General features: G+C 46.0%; 1 protein-coding gene across 1 annotated transcript in view; it reads right to left on the bottom strand.

Moving 5' to 3' along the window:
- Positions 1–9,044: 9,044 nt before the first annotated feature.
- Positions 9,045–20,547, bottom strand: part of STK4 (serine/threonine kinase 4) — an 87,201-nt gene continuing 75,698 nt past the window's right edge. The window contains exon 11 of the mRNA XM_008529630.2: positions 9,045–13,116. Coding sequence (XP_008527852.1) covers positions 12,958–13,116 — 159 coding nt within the window. The 3' untranslated portion in view covers positions 9,045–12,957. The remainder of the gene's footprint in view (positions 13,117–20,547) is intronic.

Genomic DNA, 20,547 nt, shown 5'->3' with positions numbered 1-20,547 from the left:
AAGCGTATTCCAAGCAGAGAGAATGGCCCGTGTGAAGGCCTCGTCTCATACTCAGGGCCTGGTGCATCGTAGGCCTCCACACGTGGTGGATTCCGAGTCTCCAGATTGGAGCAGAGACTGGAGCTAAGCCAAGGGGCTGCTCATGAGTTCACCGTGCACACACCAGCCCTCCTGCACGCTCACCTTTCAACGTCTGCACCCAGCTCTGCCCAGGTTGGGGCACAGGGACCAGAAGAGCTGCATGCACCACCCTTATGGTCTTGCTGAACACACCAAGGAGCCACATAGCGTCCAGACTCTCTGACCCCACAGACAAGTCCCTAATGCTGGTGTGGAGAGAGCTCAGGGGAGGTTCGTCTGGCCTGCGTCCATCATGAGGTTGTGTGTGGTCCTGGAAGAAAAGCAGCAACTCTTTCCCGTGCCCATGTATCACTGAAAACCATCATGCAAATAAAGAGGCTGGCCCAGGGACCTGTTTCTGCCTGTGCCGAGCTGGCTGCCTGGTGTGCTGTCTGGGGGATTGGGTAGGGTGGGGGATATGTGGAGGGATTCAGACACATTTTCTGATTCTAATCTTGGATTTGGCACAGGTTGCAAGTGACAGGGATCCAGCTGGAACTAACTTAGTCAAAAAGGATAATTCCTTAGAGTAAATAATTGAAATGATGAACAACTGTTATAATTTGGGTTCTTTGGTTGCAAGCAACAGAAACTGACTAAGTTAAGCAAACAGTGAGGGCCAGAAATCCAAAATCAAGTGTCAGGAGGACCACATCCCTCCGGAGGCTCTAGGGGAGAATCCTGTCCTTGCCTCTTCTAGCTTCTGGTGGCTGCTGGAATTCCTTGGCTTGTGGTTGCATCACTCCAATCTCTGCCTCTGTCATCATGTTGCTTTCTCCTCTGTGTGGGTCAAATCTCTTCATGCTTCTGTCTCGTAAGGACACTTGTGATGGCGTTTAGGGTCCACTCGGATAATCCAAGATGATCTCATCTCAAGATCCTTAACTTAATCACGTCTGCAAAAAGACCCTTTTTCTAAATAAGGTAACATTTATAGCTTCTGGAGATTAGGATGTGGACATATCTTTGGGACCACTGTTCAGCCCTACAGAAGGGTATTGGTGATGTTCACCCATCAAAGGGAAAGATGACTGGCCAGGCCTCAGGAAATATAGGCAAGAGGGGAGCTCTAGGGACCTCAGTAGCAGGACCCGTGAACCGTCTGTTTAGGACACTGCCATCCAAATGACCTGCCTCCAATCACTTTCCTTCTTGGATCTTTCTACTCACTGTCCCAGTCCCAGGGGAGAGGTTGATCTGCCTAGGTTGAGTCATATGCCTCTCCCTAGGTGGGGATGGAGGGCAGGGAACCTGGAGTCACATCTGCCACAGACCACGTGGGGTGGAAGAAAGGTAATTAGTCGAAGAAAAGGCCACGTGATGTCAACAAAATAAACGGGGGGTGGGGGGGGGGACGTTAATAGGCAAAAATAGCAGGTATCCACTACATTCCAAATGTTGGCTGCCCAGCACACCATGTGCTCACACCTCCCCATACACACAGTTTTTTAAATGTTCCTAACATAAGGAAACTGTTTCATACATAACTAGAAATTCACTTTTTGCTCTTCAGGCCCTATTAGTGTGATTTAATCAATGTAGGGGATCAGTTTGACGTCTTATAGAATAGGGATGATCAGGGAATCACAGTCTTCCTTGTACAAAGCTGGAGAACTGAGGTGTCCTGAGTTGAATAGTAAAGGAAAACTGTTAGCCCTCCGGCTAATAGCAAAATGCTCCCAATGGTTTCTGTTTCTTGGAATGAAGCCAGTAAATGCACTTAGCTCCAGGGACTGTAATAAGAAGCGCATATCTAACACAGCAGTTAAAATTGGAATTGCCACTTGATTAGAATAATCTGCTGTTATTTTCCAAGACCCATCTAATTTTGTGCCAGCCAAACAGAGGAAACTAATGGTGTTTTGATAGGAGGCATCACCCTGCAGAGTTTTTGGTGGAGGTGCTAATTTCTGCAGCCTCCACAAAGATGTGGGGCCGCTGTTTTTTCAGTTTTGAAATAGCTGCTCAATTGGATTCTATTGGCCTTTTATATTATAATGGCTCCATGGGTCAGGGAGCCAATGTGGGGATCTTCTCCAGCTACCATTCCAGAGATACATCCAGAGATACAGGATAAGTTTGGGATCCCACTAGACTTCCGGTGACATGGAGGAAGGTTAAAACACTATGTTTCACATGATTGGTGGACCTACAGTACTCTTGGACCCAAAAAATTGGTAGTGGCTCAAAATCTTCATCCAAGGTTTCCTGAACAGTTTGGGTATTTCCCTTTCTTCAACACCCAGTTACCCTGGTAAATGGCCATGGGTCCTTTCGGAGACAGCAAGAGAAATGATCACATTACATTACATTAAGATTAAATGATCATGTAGTAGGATAGCGAGTCCTTCGTCAAGCACAAGCAGCATATCCTTCATTCAAAGGGCCTTACATCAATCAATGAACTCAAGCCTAGGTATCCAGTGATGATCTGTAACTATCACGGTGGCTCAAGTCAGGACTTTTTTGCCAGGGCTTTTCATTTCTCATGCTTGTGGTTATACAAATCAAGTAATACTTCGGTGGTCACCTTTGATGTAACTTTTTAGGGCCATCCAGCATGAGATCTTGCCTCATTCAGGGCCTGCTGAATATTGTGATGACTACTCCCACTTATGTCTGAGGGCTAAGTGCCAACACCTGGCCTCCTACACCCCTACCTCATCTTCCCCTCTGAGATCAGGGAACCCACGTCAAATCACAGCCCTTCCACCCAGCGCTCCTGATCTAGACTCACCTCAAAGTGAAGGTAAAGCGTTCTGGGTTCACTGAGGGCCACAGTTGGAGGTATTTGTGAGAAGGAGGCACAAAATAGATCCAATCCAGCTTCCTTCTCTTCAGAAATCTTTAAATCCCTTCCTCTACATGATGCCAAGGGATTTGGGGCATTTAAATTCCATTTCATGTGGGCTAGCATTTGGTCCAACTTTGCATTAGCCAACCCATCAATGGTTAGAACCCAGCCAGCTCCAGGAGCTAGCACAGAGAATGCAGAATGCCTGATCCATGTGTCCATATCAAGAAGATCAGCCTGGTCCAAAATTACATTTCCTCTTCCTGAAGGGAAAGCACCACAAAAATCCATTTCCCTGAATATTCCCCAAATTTCTGATGGTATCAATTAACAAGTTTCTCCAAGTCTGTATGGGTCCAAGATTCTTTCCTACTCAGAGTCTATTTTTCTCCCTTGAAGCCAAAACTGATCCCCACCTTCCAGCTAAGCAGCCTTGAGGGGTGGAGCGAGCAGAAGTTCAGGAGCTTTCTCCAGTAAAGGAGGGTGGGCGCTGCTTCCACCCAGTGTTTTAGACTGCCTTGTGTTTCTCCCACGTCTTCAGATATGGCCATTCCCCTTGTCATAATGCCACTCTTTCTACCAATGTCTAACTTGGTAAAGTGCAGCAGGCCTGTGAATTCAGCAACATGCGCAGTCAATTGCCAACACCGGTTTTTGGAGCTCTCAGCCCTTCTGCAAGTCAGGAGAGATTCTTCCACCGTGGTCATAGAAACGCTCTACATTTCATTCTATGTCAAAAAAATTATTTAGGGGCTTGCTTTGTTGACTTTCCCTTTACATTATCCTGTGCAGTTAGAAATAAAATATTCTAACCTGCAGCCTGGGCATTCCTCACTGCCTAAATTGAACTGTGGTGGAAGCTACCCTTTCTCTGAGAGCCATGACCTCAGTGGTCAAATGATATCCTGTGATACCGGAAATAGCCCTTTACCACTGAGTCCCATGGTTTGCTGGTCTCCAGGGTGAGAGCATGAGCAGCAGCCTCACTGTTTTGCCCCGTGAAGCCCCATCATTCTTAATACCCCACATTTCCTGGAGGACATATTGACTATGATTCCAATTTCTGTACCAGTTAGGAGCCTTTGGTTCAAACAACAGAATCCAACTCTGGGAAACTTAAGCAAAGAATGACTGCATCAGGTAGGTACAGGATCGGATCGAAGTAAAATTAAACAGCCAGTCTTTGAGAAAGATAGGGATGAGGGCAACACAGGGATGGAGGTAGTAGGAACCCATGAATCACCTCTTAGGGCACTGCAATAGAATGCCTTGGTGATGACTGCCTCCATTTTGTGTGTCACTCTGCTCAAGCTAAAAATTCCCTGAAGATTGAGTCCAGTTAGACCAGTTTGGGTCACATGCCCGTCACACGGCTGGGGGGAAGGGTGGAGGAACTACCACATACAATCTCACCAGGACACAGACGGCAGAGGTGGAGGTCCCTGAAGAAAAAGGCGGGTGCTTTCATGAAAATGAGGGAAAGGGGTCCCGGGGGCGCAAAACCAGCAAGTATCTATGACAATACCACTGCGGGGGGATGGTAGCTAGGTGGATTGACCTCAACAACAGAAACCTGGAATGAGAGACAGAGAGAGAGAAAGAAAGATTTCTGCATCACATGCCAGACAACAAGGTTACCAAAATCTCCCAATTCCACATCTCGTAGCGCCTCCACCAGAGAACTCCTTTCCAGTTCCGGTTTGAAAAATGTGTCAGCAGAGCTCTGTCTGACTGGCCCAGTTCCACATGAGGTGACTGGATCACTCAACTGTGGCAAAGGGCTGGGTCTGTCAGAACACGGCAGCCACCATTTGAAACTGTCTGGTGCGGGAGTGAGCAATTTCCAGAGGAGGAAGGGAGTGGACAGATTCCATAGTTATCCCTTGCAGTCTTGCTCTCTTGGGCCTCAGTTTCATCTTCTGTAAAATGTAGAGTTGACGTCCTGAGATATTCATGGGTAGTGGGGCCCTGGGTCTGCAGAGTACACAGCACACCTCAGGGGGTCTGGGGCTCTGGGATGTGATGTCTGTGATAGTATCTCCCTGTTGGCAGTGACCGTAGGGTGAGGACTTCACTGGTGAGACATAGTGTTCCTTAGGGACGATCAGACTTAAGATCTGCCCATGCCCAGCCCCATATTACAGATCAGAAAACAGACCTGGAGAGGTTCAAGGTCATACCCGAGTCCATTTGTGCAGAGAAGAGCTTTTCAGCTCAGATAAGGGCCAAGCAGAGTGTTCATACTGGAAAATGTGGGTAGAAGGGAATCTGGTTGACCCATGAGGTACTTTTTGAGGCTCCTAAAAGTGAAGATGACCTATCAATGAATAATAATAACCACCCTTCACATGTCAGTGGCACTCTAGAGTTTACAAAGTGAATTTCACATCCATTATCTCATATACTGCTCAGAAGAACCCTGAAAGATAGCAACAGTAAATAAATTAAATATTATATATTAAATATATAATAAAAATTAATAAAATAGTATTATCATTACTGGACAGATGGGGAAACTGTGGCCCATGGTCAGACAGTCAAAGCAGTGAATCAGGGATTCAAACTCAGTCTTCCTAATACTGGACTACACTTGGCACCACATCCCACTATTTTTTTATTACTTTGTTTGGCAAACTTAATTCCTCAGGCACCGTTGAGGGAAGTAGCTTTGAAGTGTGGGCCTCTTATGCACTTCTTCTCTCCTCAGGCTCTGGACACAGCCTCTAGGTGCCGGCTGGGACGGTCCTTGATGACCACCAGACCTCATATTTCAGGCCAGCCAGGTCCTGATCCTGAGTGTGGAAAGAATTCTCCAGGAAGTTTAGTAAGTTGAGAAGCTAAGTTCATAAGACAGGAGCCTTTGAGATGGAAGGGATGGTCTTTCAGAATCCCGTCTGCTAGAAAAGAAGGACAAGGGTAGATGTAGATGGTGCTTAACCTTGCTCAAAAGGACTGGGTTCAGAATCCCGGGAAGTCATGCGTTCCAGAGGAGAGTCTGCACACACCTGTTCTTGGAGTCAGACCTGGGTTCAGATAGTGGCCCTGCCGCTTACCAGCTGCATGACCTTGGATTGGACCTGTTCATCTCCAAGAAGCACATCTCAGGGCCAACCTCCAACTGGGCTGGTATCCAAAGCCCTCCCCCATCTTCTCCTACCTTCTTAGATTGGTAAGGAATCTTTCAGTTGCAAGTGACAGAAAACCACAAAGTAACTTACATACACGTGGGTCCAAAGGTTCAAACTGAGGTCAACAGGTCTTCTCTCCCTGCTGCTCTCTGCTCTGCATTCCTGTGTTGGCTTCTTTCTCAGGCAGGGAGTTATTAAAATTATTTGAATATGATGGGAGAACATGCGTGATACCACGTGGTACAGAGGAAAGAATATGGGCCCTGAGGTCAGCCAGACTTTGGCTTGTCTCTGCTACTTAGGAGCTGTGTGATCTTGGGTTTCTTTGTCTCTCTGAGCCTGTTACTTCACTTGTCTTGATCTAATAACAGCTACACCTCAGAGTCTTAATGTCAAGTTCAAGTGAGAGAATGTATGTGAAAATGCCTGGCATAATAAGTGTTAAATATTAACCAAAAAAATGCATAGGAAGGAAAGAGAAGTCAGCGCCTCACCAGAGCTCTTGTTTTCCTTGGGAATGGAAAAACAACTCTTAGCAGAGGGTGTCAGGAAGGAAGTAGTTTGAATGTGTACAGATCACAAAGCACACTCATTCTGGGGCCGACCAGGGGGCACAGCAGTTAAGTTCGCACATTCCCCTTCGGCTGCCTGGGGTTCACCGGCTCGGATCCTGGGTGCAGACCTACACACCGCTTGTCAAGCCATGCTGTGGGAGGTGTCCCACATATAAAGTAGAGGAGGATGGGCACAGATATTAGCTCAGGGCCAGTCTTCCTCAGCAAAAAAGAGGAGGATTGGCGGCAGATGTTAGCTCAGGGCTAATCTTCCTCAAAAAAACCCCACAACAACAAAGCAAGCTCACTCTGTACTTGAGGCCACAGATGGGGTCTCAGAATGAACAGTAGGTCAAGAAGTCTGGGTTTGCGTCCATACTCAACATGGCCAAATCTTGGGCCTCAGTTGCATCATTCATCAAAGCAGGATGCTGGCTGAGACCAATGAATGGGCTAAGAGTAACCATTCCTTACATTTGCACAGGGTTCCCTCTGATGGCTGGCTGGCTGATCAAGAGTAACACCCCAACCCCTTCCTGGGGACTGCAAGGCCCTGCATGCTCGTCTTCCTCCACCTCTCTGACCTCACTGCCACCTTCTCTCTCCTTTGTACACTCTGTTCCAGGCATGGTGGCCATCCTTCTGAGTCCAACATTTGTTCTTGCCTCAGGGCCTTTGTTCTTGCTGTTCCCTCAGCTTGGAAGGCATATCATCCACGTCTTCCACCTGGCTGGCTCCTTCCTGTCATTCAGGCCTCACTTCAAAAGTCATCTCCTCAGAGGCTGCCTAGATCACGCTATATAAAGCTGCCTCTCCCTATACACACATACACACACACGCTGCTGTCAATCTCATTCCTCTTTTATTTTCTTTATGGTGCTTCATCATTCTCTGCAACGATCACTTATTTGTTTACGTGTTAGGCAGAATCACTACGTCTATGACAGCTACAAATCTAACCGATCTTGGTGTTACTTCCACTAGTGACTCAAATATTGCAGGCATTGCTGCCACTGAGGATGTGATTTTCTGAAATGGAGACCAACTCTTGGTAAAGCACCAAACAAAACAAACTAAAAGTGTCTCTCCGTTTCTATAGAGTTCATTCCTGGAAGATTAGAGAGGAAAATACCTTGTACGAAGTACTTTGTGTAGAGATGTAAATGAGATTTGGTTTAGCATCAGGTGTTTACAAGTTTCTCACCAACATAAATGTCCAGTGGACATGTGAATGTGGTGCTGGATGCAGGACAACTTTGTGTCGTGTAGGACTGTCCCAGAATGCACTGCAGGATACCTAGCATCCCTACCTCTGCCCACAAAGTCCTGACAGGGCCCTGCAATTGCTATCACAACTTTCACACATTTCCTGACACTTCCTAGGGAGCAGTACTGTACACTCTGAGAATCACCTACCTACAGAAAGGGTGTAGGACTATATACTTCAGTCTGTGAGAAAAAATGAAATAATCTGAAAGGCTCTGCATCATGTCCAGCATATAAGTGCTTAGTAAAGATGAATGTACTTCCTCCCATCTTCCCTCCTCTGGCCACAGGTTCTCAGTCTGACCAATAGGGAACACCTACCGTCAGCCGTGGCAACAGGAAGGAAGGTAGGCTGAATAGTTCAGGGAGTGAGGTGAGTAAATTAAGCAACGAGAAACACACATCACCCCCACTCCCAGAAAAGCTGGAAGAATGGCATGGCAGTTACGCAAAGAGATTGTGGAAAGACTTTATAGCAATTTGACTCAGGAGACCTATACTTACTTTTCAGTGTAACTCTGTTCTTTCCTTGGTGTGGAGAAAACTTTTAAGACTAAGAGAACCCAGGGTCAAGCTAGGGAATTATTTCTGGATAAGGATGGGCCACACAAGGGCAGGACCCTGCTGCTGCTCCCCCTGAAGGCTGGGCCATGCCTGGACCGGCTTCGTGCAACAACAGAGAGAGATGAAGGATTCCAAGGAGGTCCCACAGCCAGACTCTCACCACACCCTTCGTACAGGCTGGTCACTCTGCCCAGGATGCCTTCTCTCCCTCACTGCTCACCCTTTCTCGACCTGGTCATCTCTTCCTCATTTTCTAAGTTCAGGATGTATTACCTCCTCCAGAAAAGCTTCCTTGGACCCTCCAGCAGAACTGATTGTCTCTCCCTCCTGTGTCCACGGGCTGTGTATCTCCTTTTACCGTAGCATTTCCAGTGTCGAGTGCTTGACTGAGGCCCCAGCTGCTCTGCAAGAACCGCGCCTGGTCCATCTCTATATTCCTGACAGCCAGCTCGGTCCCTGGCACACAGTCGGTGTTCCACAGAGATGACCCTACCTACCTCTCCCCCGGCTTTGGATTCTAGAATAAACACACCACAGAGTCAGTACCGTGAAGATTTACAATACCGTCATCCAGGCTATAGATGGAGAATCTCATTTTTAAAAAGAGGATAGATAGTCTGTGGTCCGAAGGACAGTTTATTTAAAACAAAGGTGACACGGTGTAGGAAAGAGGAAGAACAACAATTCTAACAAAAGCACAGAGAAAGCATTTCAAATTTTAAAAAAAAGGCAATGGAGGAAGCTGTCTCATACATATACAAACTGCTGACCTCGACTGATTATTTACATCCAAACTTTATAAAATAGCATTTCTAGTCAGCACTTAAGCCAGTGTTATTAATTTTAGTTACAAAAGTTAAAGCTACAAACTTCACATTTTTAAGTTGTACATCTGCAACAGCATTTAAACTTTTTTTTTCCAAGTTGGTCTGAGTGCAAGCTGGTAGAAGAGATTTGTTTTTCCCAACACAAAAAAGAACACGGATTCCAAATACAATGAATATAATCCTGATGAAAACACAGACAGAGGGCTCGAGGAAGATGGGGTGGGAGGGTGTGGACTGGGCAGGAACAACTTTCCAGTAAATAAGGAGCTGCAATCTTTAGAGGCAACACGGTATACTGAAAGGGCACTGGAATGAGAATCAGAAGACCTGGATTTGAATCCTAGCTCTGCCATATTTTAGCTTTGCTACCTTGAGCAACAGACTTTCTCTCTCTGAGCCTCAGTTTCCTTATCTGTAAAATGAGGACAATAATACCTACACCCCCCAGAGCTATTAAGTTTTAATAGACATAGCGCTATTCAGATTATCTATTTCTTCTTGAGTGAGCTTTGGGACTTTGTATCTTTCAAGGAATTCGTCCATATTATTTAGGTTGTTGAATTTATGAGCATAAAGTTGTTCATAATATTGTTATTAACCGTTTAATATCTGTAGGATCTATAACGATGTCACTGCTCTTATTCCTGATACTGGTAAGAGCTATTGAGTTCTAAATGATCTAATAAACTTCTGGCGTCTGGCAGGTGCTAAATAAATGTTTCCTGGATCCAAGTCTACAGTCTCAAGGAGTCAAGGCTATAGTTTTTTAAGTTGCTTCAGAGTATTGATCCTGTCTGTCTGTCTGTCTATCTATCTATCCAACCATCCAACTGGTGGTTGGGAAAAGAGACAAAGGATAAGAAAAATAGATATTTGCTTCAAAATTACTGATGAAGAAGCAATTAAGATATTCCTAGAGAATTTGAGACTTTTTAATGATACAGTTGGGTGTGGATCATTGTTTCTTAGAAGGAGATAACAAGTGAGGGGCTTAGAGTTCACTGGAAGCTTGAGTCACAAATGCTCAAGCAATGACTGAAGCTCAGGGCTCAATAAAGGCAAGTTGATCTGTCTTGAATTTAGTATTCAGGGAAAAAATGACTACGACTTGCTCTTCTGCCTGTCACTAGAAAACAAATACACCTTGTCTGGAAATTTATCTGATCCCAAAGAAATGGACTTCTGGCCAAAGGGCTCTGCCTAGCTGGACTGGGGAGCAATGTACCTTGTCGGACCAGCATGGGGAGTGCACACATGCTTGGAACAAAACAAACTCCAGATCAAGATTCACGACCTAAGAACGTTTATGGGGAAGAACTGAACCTTCTTTTACTCGGATCTAGCTTAGGGAGGGAGAAAATGGGCATTCCTCTCCTGTCTGGCCAACTGCAAAGTCCTTTCTAAAAAAGAAAGAGACTGAGGCAGGACTGCTAATCAACACAGCAGATGGTGTGGGGGAGTGCATGCTCCACGCTGCGGTTTCTAAAACTCACTTGGCTGTCAGACTTAACTACTAATTCAGCTGTTTCCCAACCGAAAAATGCCAGTTAGAGTTATTTAGTCTGTGCAAGAAAAGCTGGCCACTTCATTTTAAGAAGACTTGTAATTTTCCTTTTCCCTATAAACATTGGTCCCATATGGTGACACTATGAATCCTGATTCTACCACTTACTAGCTGTACTGGCTTGGGAAAGAACTTTTTCTCTCCGAACCTGTTTCTTCATCTATGAAATGAAGATAAAGTACTTAACTCACAGTTATTGTGAAGTTTGGAGCTGCCATATAGAGAGAGCCTGCCTAGCTCAGTGCCTGACATATAAATACATGGTCAACGAATGCTAGCTGCTATTTATTATTACAGCGGGATCCTCAAATTGTCTGCTAGCCTCTGTATCTGCCACATAACTGGCCAAGCCCTGCGGACCAACAACTGCCTTTGCATTTTTAAAAATTTGCTGTAATTGCAAAGAACAGAACCTGGCCACAGAAGAGGAACATTCCCTGCCTTTCCATTGATTCCCAGGTTTGGGAAGCAAAGGCAATTACAGAGTCAAATTACAGTATTCTTAGGTGCAACTGAGTCATAGCTCCCCTATCTGAGGGGAGGAGATGTTAGAAAATAAAAAGACATTTGCTTTTCCTAACTGTCTACTCTTTGCTGTGACTAAACGACATGTGGCCTTGAGCCAACACTGCAGAGGGATGGCTCAGGGCGGTCTTTTACAAAGCCTTCTGATCTGCTTTAGGCCCTAATCTGCCTGCATGAGGCCTGTTTGCTATCTGGCAGATGCCGCAGAGCCTCACAGAACGGATGAAACTGAACCATCTGGCTCCCCCTGGGAATCTCTTCACAGTTAGTCATCCACTGAAGAGACACAGAGCAAGTTTCCATTAGCAGGTTCTCTGGAACAACTTAACCCAAACTGACACAAGCGTCTTCTCTTGGAGAACGGGCTGCGTGAGTCAGTGGCCCAGGAGGAAGAAGCCCCGAGGTCTAGTCCCAGCTCTTAGTTTCACCTGCTTTGGGATTTGGGCCATGTCACTTCCCCATCCTGAGCCTCAGGCAGGCCAGGTGATGTTTATGGTCCCTTCCAGCTCTGGCATTCTACGTGTCTGGGTTGAGCCTCATGGAGAACAAATCTTAGTCTGAAACTCACGTATCCTTTCCAGACCCCTTACCAGTAAAATAAAAAAGAAAACAGTCACATATTTGAAAGTGGATCACAAAAGCAATGCCCTCTAACCCTGTCTGTAAGGAATGTGGAACAAAATGCCACGTATGTGATCTTCACATGAACAACGAGAACTTCGAACCCTTCCCTTCTGCGGACTGACACAGCCCCATGTTGGCTGGGCGTGCCTGGCAGGCCTGGCCCTCACTGGACCGTGTCTCCTCTTAAGGCACTGGGCAGTATCTGTGCTGTGACTCTAGGCAGTGGGGAGAGTGGAGATGGATGAAAGGCGTTGAAACCACAAAGGCCAAGTTGCAAAGAGGGCGCCAGCTTCTCCTAGGACTCAAACAGTAAACATAAACCTCCAAGGCTTTCCCTTGGACATCACCCACAGCTCCAGAAGCCGGGATGGCCCACAAGGCTGAAACTGTGGGGAAAGAACTGGTCCAAACCTGATTTTTAAATGCAGCCCTGCAAAAGGGGGAGGAGGGCTTGTGGGGCTCAAGTGACCCCAACAGCCTCCCGGTGTCCTCTGCCCTCATGTTCCACAGTACCATAATCTTACAGAAAAGAGGCAAACTGTTTAAAACGGTACCTGTACAGAGATGCCACCACACTGAGTGGGGAATCCAGTTATAATTTATATATATATGCATATTTATATATTTTTTAAAAGTCTTCCAGAAAGAATAATTGTAAGCTAATGGGGGAAGAAAAACAAAAGACATTATGTAAAACTTTCCCAGCTATCACTCAACTAGGAGTCTCTGTTCCTGGGGTTTAAAACTCTGAGTTTAAAAGCGCCAGTATAAATCCTTAGAAATGATCCAGCTCACCAACTGAAATACACACATCGAGATGCACGCTGACTGTCACGGCAGCCCTTCCCACTGGCGCACGTTCCTGAGTTCACAAAGGTGCTGTGGAGAAATGACGGAGCAGAAGTGGCGGCTAACAAACGTCAGTGGCGAGCAATCCAGAGTTCACCACACAGGCCCGAGTGGAGGAGGGGCCCTCCCGGCCTGGCCGTGCTCAGAAGTTTTGTTGCCGCCGCTTCTTAGCCTCGATGGCATCCAGGATGGGCTGCCGCTTCGACTGGTACTTCTGCCGGATCTCTTCAATCTCCTGTTCCATCATGGGGTCGAGGGCCAAGAGCCTCTTCTGAAGGTCCTCCACTGTCCAACTCTTCAGCTAGAAAAGAAGTAGAAAGTATAGTCAAGACAAAGCTCAGATCAGCGGCAGAACAGCAGAGCGGCCCAGGTTTGCCAGGCATCCAGAGGGAAGGAAGTAGGAGGACACTGTGGTCAGATCAAGTTTGGGGTGGCAGTGGTTGGAAAGTGACAATTCATTCAAATGAATGGCACACCACCAAGGTTTTTTGAGACAATTCATCCCCAGAAGAGTTCTAAGTGCTAATCTCTTTGATTTACTGTGCCTTAACCGAGAAATTAATGAATAATACTTTCATCTCCCCTATCTTGTAAATTAATTACGTATGCACTCATTGTTAGGGCACTTACAGAAGAGTAACTTGGTGTCCGCAAGATAATGGTTGCCTCCTAGGTCTTGTCCTTCCCATGAGATGAGCGTCTGGATGGTGACCACACCTCTTTCCGGATACCACACCAGGGAGGATGGATGCTCACTGGGGATCAGGTGCTCTCCCCCACCCCTGCCTTCCCACACCCCCAACGTCTTGGCACCGTCCCACTAATCATCACTAACATTTACCACGGGCTAATCATATCCCAGGCACCAGTCTAAGCACTTTATATGGACTATCTACGTAAGTGTCTTGGGAATATAGACAAAACCCTTGGGTAGCCAGGTCGGGTAATGGAGAAACCCTGAAACTTCTGAGATTAAGTTTCCATCATCCGGAGAAAAAGACAGGACTTGATATATGAATTAATAATAATTCCTAGCACTTGTATAATGCTTTCCATGTGCCAGACTCTAAGTGCTTTACATATATTGATTCATTTAATCCTCACAACAACGCTATGATTTGAGTACATTATTATCCCACGTTATGGATGAACAAGCCGAGGAAGACGGTGGCTAAGTAACTTGCCCCGTATCTCATGGCTAGTCAGCGGCAGAGTCAAGATTCAGACCCTGGCAGTGCGGCGCCAGAGTCCATGCTCTTAACCAGCATTGCAGAAGAGCAGACCAGCAAAGCATAGGCTGTAGAACCAGCTCAACCTGTGTTTAAAACATGGCTTTGCCTCTTGCAAACGTTGAGTCTCGGGCAAGTTACCAATCTCTCCAGGTCTTCCTCATCCACAGAACAGGAGCAGCAACGCCTCCTGTTTATTCTAAGAATTAAATGAGATCATGGTTGTGAAGCTGTTAGCACAGCGCCTGGTGCACTGTGTGCTTAAAGATGGCAGTGTGTGTTACAGCCCTCTCTCTACACTAGAGCCCAGGAGCACACTCGGGTTCAACCTGTGTTGCCACTGTTGGGCAAGTGGCTTCGCTGCCGTATGTATAGAGCATTCACTGAATCCAAGCAAGGCCAGCTCTGGCTGGCAGGGGTGAGAAGGAATGCCGACGTTATCCACAGCAGGTGGTGATAAATTTTGTGAGCTCACAGCCAGTTTAATAGGTACAGTGTTTCAAGAACTCAAAGGCTCGCTCAAGTCTTATGAGAGATTTATAGAATCATCATCTCCCACAGCCCCTTCCTGAGGCCCCAACAGGGAAGTGGGATAGGAAGATGGGTGCGGGAGCCTCTTGCTGTCCACACTGCCTTCAGACGGTGCGGTGTGAATGAGTGTGAAGTGCTCCAGTGGCCTCCCTAGAAATGGTTTACTGACCTGTCACCACAGGAATTTCCCCTGGCCCACTGCAGGGAGGTGGTCTGAGAAGTGAGAAAAGCCACACGAAAGGTTCTTTGTAATGTGAGAGTGGAAAGACTGGAGAGTGGGGGGGAAAGCTGGAAAGCTGGGCTGAAAAAAACGCAGCCTGTGGTTTTATACCATCTAGGAGGTTGGTGTTCTTGGCCCAGAGACACCCCTAAAAGTGATGCTTGCCTAGTCTTTAGCTTTTTCAATTCGTTCTCCAAACCGAGAACACCCCAAACCTAACAGTGAATGTTACTGGTAGTTAAGGACTTAATCTTTAGGATCACAGATCCTACCGGCTGTGTAACCTTGGACAAATATACCTCTTTGAGCCTCCATTTCCTCCTCTGGAAAACAGACAAATACTAAGTTTCTCCAACGCTGGGCAGCAATGAGGATTAGATGAGTTAATGGACGTGATGTTCTTAGTGTAGAAGTTCATAGCATATGTATCTGGCAGGTAGTAAGCACTCCATAAATGGTAGTTATTATGTTATTAATAACTGTTACTGTTGCTGTTATTAATATCGTTGTTATTAATATTATTGGAAAAATCTCTAGTTAATCTCCCATAAACAAACTGTTCCTATAACCTCTGATCCTAGTCAGAATCAAAGAAGTGAGAAAGAAAATATCTACTCTATCCTGGGCTAACAATACCTAAGGGTGAGCACTTTCCCACAGTGCCTGTTCACTTATTTACAGTTTAATGAAATTTTTTCATCCATCCATCCATTTACCAAATATTCAGTGAGTACCTAGAATGGGCCAGGCACCTAAATACTTCAGTGAGACAAATAAAAAAAATCATTGCCCTTGTGAAGCTGACATTTTAGTGAGGTGACACAAATGACAACACAATAAATCCGTAAATTACTCTTACATTAGAAAGTGATACGAAAAAGAAAGAAAAACTGCAGTGACGGAAGGAGGGCTGGGAATTGGCGGGGGAGACCCGCTTTCCATCCCTCCATTAGGATGAAGAGTCAACTGCAGAATGAAGAATTGTGAGTGAGCGGAACCGCTCTGGCCTTCCAACTCGTTCTGCAACTTTAGGCAAGCCCCGTCTCCTCCCGAGGGCTGGTCCCCACCTGTAGTGAGGGCTGCCTAGATGATCTCAAAGGCTTCTCAGTGTTTCTCCCTGTGTGATCCACCGATCACCTGCATCAGAATCACTTAAAAATACAGACTCCTGAGCCCAACCCAGAGCTACTTGATCAGACTCCCCGGGAGGTGAGGCACAGGACCTTGCATGCTAAAGAACCTAGTCAGGCGTTTCTTATAAATCCTCAAGTTTGATAAGCATGATGCTACATCTTCCTTCTTGTTTTCCTGGCAGCAAAATTCTCACAAAATAATTGCTACCTGTCTCTGATCAAAGCTTCTTCTCGGTTTCCAATTTCTCTGCAGCTTTTTTGCCCTTGATTCTGATTTGGGGCCCGCCACAAGCACCCTTGCTTTATCTCAGCCACCTTCAGACTAATTTACTTCCCCAAAGGCCTTTGGGGCTTAAGTTACACCTGACCTATTAGAACACAGCCAGCCAGTCACTGCTAATGACTCGGTGACACCATCCAGATATGGATTTTTCTGAAAACAAGCTCAGAGAAGGGTTTTATGGCGCCAAGTATAGCATTTCACCTTCCTGGTCCTTGGTGGCATAGTAAATTTCAAATGGATATCTATCAGTTAAAATAACTGTGGTTCTACAGTATTCTAACAGCCAGCATCCTGAAGGAGCAAATTCTCAAACTGGCTATGCAAGTAGCTTGAGCTATTTTCACCAGCTAGAGGAAATATTACCCCTTATATCTCATCTATCCCTGACAAGTTAAGCATCCTCTCTATACTATGACTCCCACATTTATCTCTCTAGACCAGAATTCTCCTCGAACTCCAGACTCATACATCCAGAGCAGATCCTACTGGCTATCTCCGTTCCTGATTATCTCAGGGAAATCTGTAATTTAACACATTCACAACGAAACTCTTGAGTCCCACCCCTCCCTCATCCCTAAACCTCTTCTCCTTACTTCCCAGTATTCTCCACCTCAGAAATGGTACCACCATCCTCCCCAGTGCTCAGAATCATCCCTGATTCTTCCCTTTCCTTCACCACTCCCCTGCCCCGCTTCCATCTCATCTTTGAAATACTGTTGTATATATGTACAACTCAAGTCCAACCACTTTTTTCCATCTTTACCACTAACCATCAATTCAGGCCACCATCATCTCGCAGAAACGAAAATAATTAAAAACACAGATGTGAAACAGATCATATCACTCTTATGTTTCCCTCTGCACTTAGAGTAAATCCAACCACTCACCAGGAACTACAAAGGCCCTGCATCTCTGGCCCCACTGTCCCCCTCCGCTTCATTACCTACCACTCTCCCCTTGGCTCAGGACCCCTAGCCACGCTTTATTTCACATCCTCAAACGGGCCACACTTTCTCTGGCAAGGGCTAGGCAGTTAAGGATCCGTCTGCCTCAGTTCTTCCTAATCTTTTAGGCCTGAGCTCAGATGTCAACTCAGAAAATTTGAGCAAGCCTTCTCTAACCATCTTATCTAGAAAGAATGCCTCCTCTCCATTATTCTCTATCTCAGCCTCCAGTTTATTTCCTTCAAAACAATCATGGCACTCTGTAATCATTCTTTCTTATTTTCTTTTGCTTGTGTCTCTTCTTACCAGGATGAAAGTTCTATGAGGGCAGTGACTTTGCCTTGTTCACTATGCTAAGCGTAATTCTGGTTGAAGGCATGAATACACTGCCCCTCATTTCTGGTCAAACAATAATGGAAGCCACTGAAATCAAGGCGGAAGCTTCCCCTGGGCACCACCACGTGCAACACGGCTCTGGGTGCGGTGCCGAAAGGACTGTGTGTGGAATAAGGAGTGAGCTCTGCCCTCAAGGAGCTTTTATTCCTCTCAACATTCTTTTGAAATCGAAGGTTTCTGCTCACTTGATTAAAATTTCTATGTTTTATCCTGACTGATAAGAAGCAGGTCTCCAGTCCTGGCTTAGTCATCTCTAAAGGGCATGGCCGTTTTAATTTTTTATTCAGACAAAAAAGAACTTCTACTACAAGAAGTACTCTTTGGAAAGAATGAGATAATCAAAAGAATAAGACATGATCCTTCCAGACAAGACAAAATGAATGCCAAGCCCAGAGTCACAGGCTCATTGCTGAAGGTGGGCTGTGCTGAAGAGAACAGACCAAGCACAGGGATTTCTGACTCTCTTCCTGGGAGAGGTCACAGAAGGAAGGAGAAACTGAAATAAGCCTCGTAATCACAGTTATTTAGAATTCCCTGACCACTTGGATGCTAAGCAACACACCAGTCTTGGGTAAGTGGAGAAGCATGGGCTCTGAGGCTGAGACACGGCACTGATGCTTGTGGTCGCACGCACTCACTATTGTCGAATAAACAGCTAGACGTCACTCCCATTGCCTTGGACCCAGTCTATGATGTCTGTCGACAGACGTTTGCACCAGGAAAGGCAACAACATTCATGCAGATGAGATTTCTCTTAAAAGATGTGGTCTCTGGAAATGTGCTGTATCCTAAAGTAGGCATTTTTTTAAGTCCAATATTCAGCCTCCCCCTGTTTCTGCAGGATACAATGCTGTCTTACGACTGGATTCTACACACAGACATGCAAGAAAAACGTTAAGTACTTGAGCATATGCCATGTGTTCAGCACTGAACTAAGCACTTTATCTGCACGATTTCATTTAATCCTTCTGTAAGGTTGGTATTATTGTCCTCCTTTTACAACTGAGGTCAACGAGGATAAGAGTGGGCAGTAAGGGGGGGCTGGCCCCGTGGCCGAGTGGTTAAGTTGGCGCGCTCCGCTGCAGGCGGCCCAGTGTTTCATTGGTTCGAATCCTGGGCGCGGACATGGCACTGCTCATCAAACCATGCTGAGGCAGCGTCCCACATGCTACAACTAGAAGGACCCACAACGAAGAATATACAACTATGTACTGGGGGGCTTTGGGGAGAAAAAGGAAAAAATAAAATCTTAAAAAAAAAAAAGAGTGGGCAATAAGAGGTCAATAGGATAAGAGGTCAATGAGGATAAGAGGTCAATGTGGATAAAAGGATAATTTGCCCAAAGTGACCCAGCATGGAACTGGAAGGACTGTGACCACCAGCTGAAGGGTTTCTGGAAACAGGCCTGTGTTAGTGAAAAATGTGGGAAGGCTAGAAAAATTCGGAATTTGGTTGACATTAAATATGTCACAGATGGCCCTCACATTCAAAAATGCCACCGCTAGTGATGATGGGTGACTTCAGGCAAGGCATTTGACCCCTCTGGGATTTGGTTTCCTCGTTTATAAAACGGGGACGATGCTGCCTACTTTGCCGCCTTTCCTCATGTAAAAATACCACGTGCCTCCTACTCACACAGCACTGCTGCCTGAGGGGCAGCGACTGAACTCAAGGTTGTTAAACATGATTCAAATCGAATCAACCAACTTTCCCGGCAGCTCTACGAGGCAGGACTGCTGTTGGGCAACAGGAACATGACAAGCAAGCTCTGCCAGAGAAGCAGCAGGCTTGGGGCAAGGGCACTGGCTTTAGGTCAGGTGGACCTGGTTCCGTGGGAGCTCTGCCCTTGTAGCTGGATGCCCTTGGGCAAGTCATCTCATATGTGCCTCCGTTTCCTCATTTTTCAATAGAGGACAACACTATTTATCCCACAAGGGAAGTTGTGAGGTTTAGAGGTATTGGTAATGTATATAACATAGTGTCTGGTGCCCACGAGAAAGTGGATGAGTGAGAGCTACCACCTTAAATTCTTTTTTTGGAAGAAGAAGGAAATACATGAGTGATATAAATAGTAGCTGCCTTTGTTATAAGAACTGAGCCTGATGGGCTCACAATCTGGTGCAGGACACACACCACAGACACAGAAGTGTCTCTAGTGAACTCTGTGTCAGAAGCCCCAAACCAGCTGACTGTGGTTTATTTCCTCCGGGCCAGACCACAGGAAAATGCTCAGATTCCCAGCATCAGTACAAACACAGAAGGCTGATGGGAACTGACTTTTCCTCAAATATCCCTAGCAACTCTGAAATTCTAAATTACACTACGTCAATGTCAGTTGCACAACTTGCGTGGAGAACTGAGATGTTTCACCACAAGATAACTCATAGGGATTGCACTGACAATTAGCCTATCCCGGATCAGCAGAGGCAAGCTAAACCAAACGCGTCAGGAAGAACAGCAGAGCTTCATCCTGCCTTGGCAACAAGGCCCATAGTGAACACACAGGTCTGGTCCAGGTACGAGGTTTAGACCTATTTCAAAGTTCTGTTCCACTGCTAGAAAATCTCACCTCAGAAGTCTGTTGTGCAAATGGTGCCATGAGACGTCTCTTAAAAACCCCCAGAGCCACAGGTTTTACAGACAAGCTTCAATTCCGTACAGACTGTACTTGAGCACTCACAATTCCGCCTCCAACGTCGCAGACAGGATTTCTCAAACACATCATCCCTTCTGGACAAGTGAGTTAGGCTGATGCCCTGTCACAGGTGATGTTTTATGGTGGCCAAGAATGAGGAAATAACACACCTTTGGAATTTAGCAAGATGACAAGGAAGGTGGATAGAAGGTAAAAGTCAAATGAAGCCACTGACATGCCATTCCATACCCTCGGCACCAGCCGCTAGAAGGTCAGCAAAAGTGCAGAAAAATGTACAAAGGTCAGTCAAAAGGCATCGAGGGCCACTGTCTGAGGGCCACCACAGATGCCTACCCCTTCC

This window comes from Equus przewalskii, chromosome 21 (assembly GCF_037783145.1).
Source record: "Equus przewalskii isolate Varuska chromosome 21, EquPr2, whole genome shotgun sequence".
In the NCBI taxonomy this organism is placed as follows: domain Eukaryota; kingdom Metazoa; phylum Chordata; class Mammalia; order Perissodactyla; family Equidae; genus Equus; species Equus przewalskii.
This window is presented reverse-complemented; position numbering and strand designations above follow the sequence as displayed.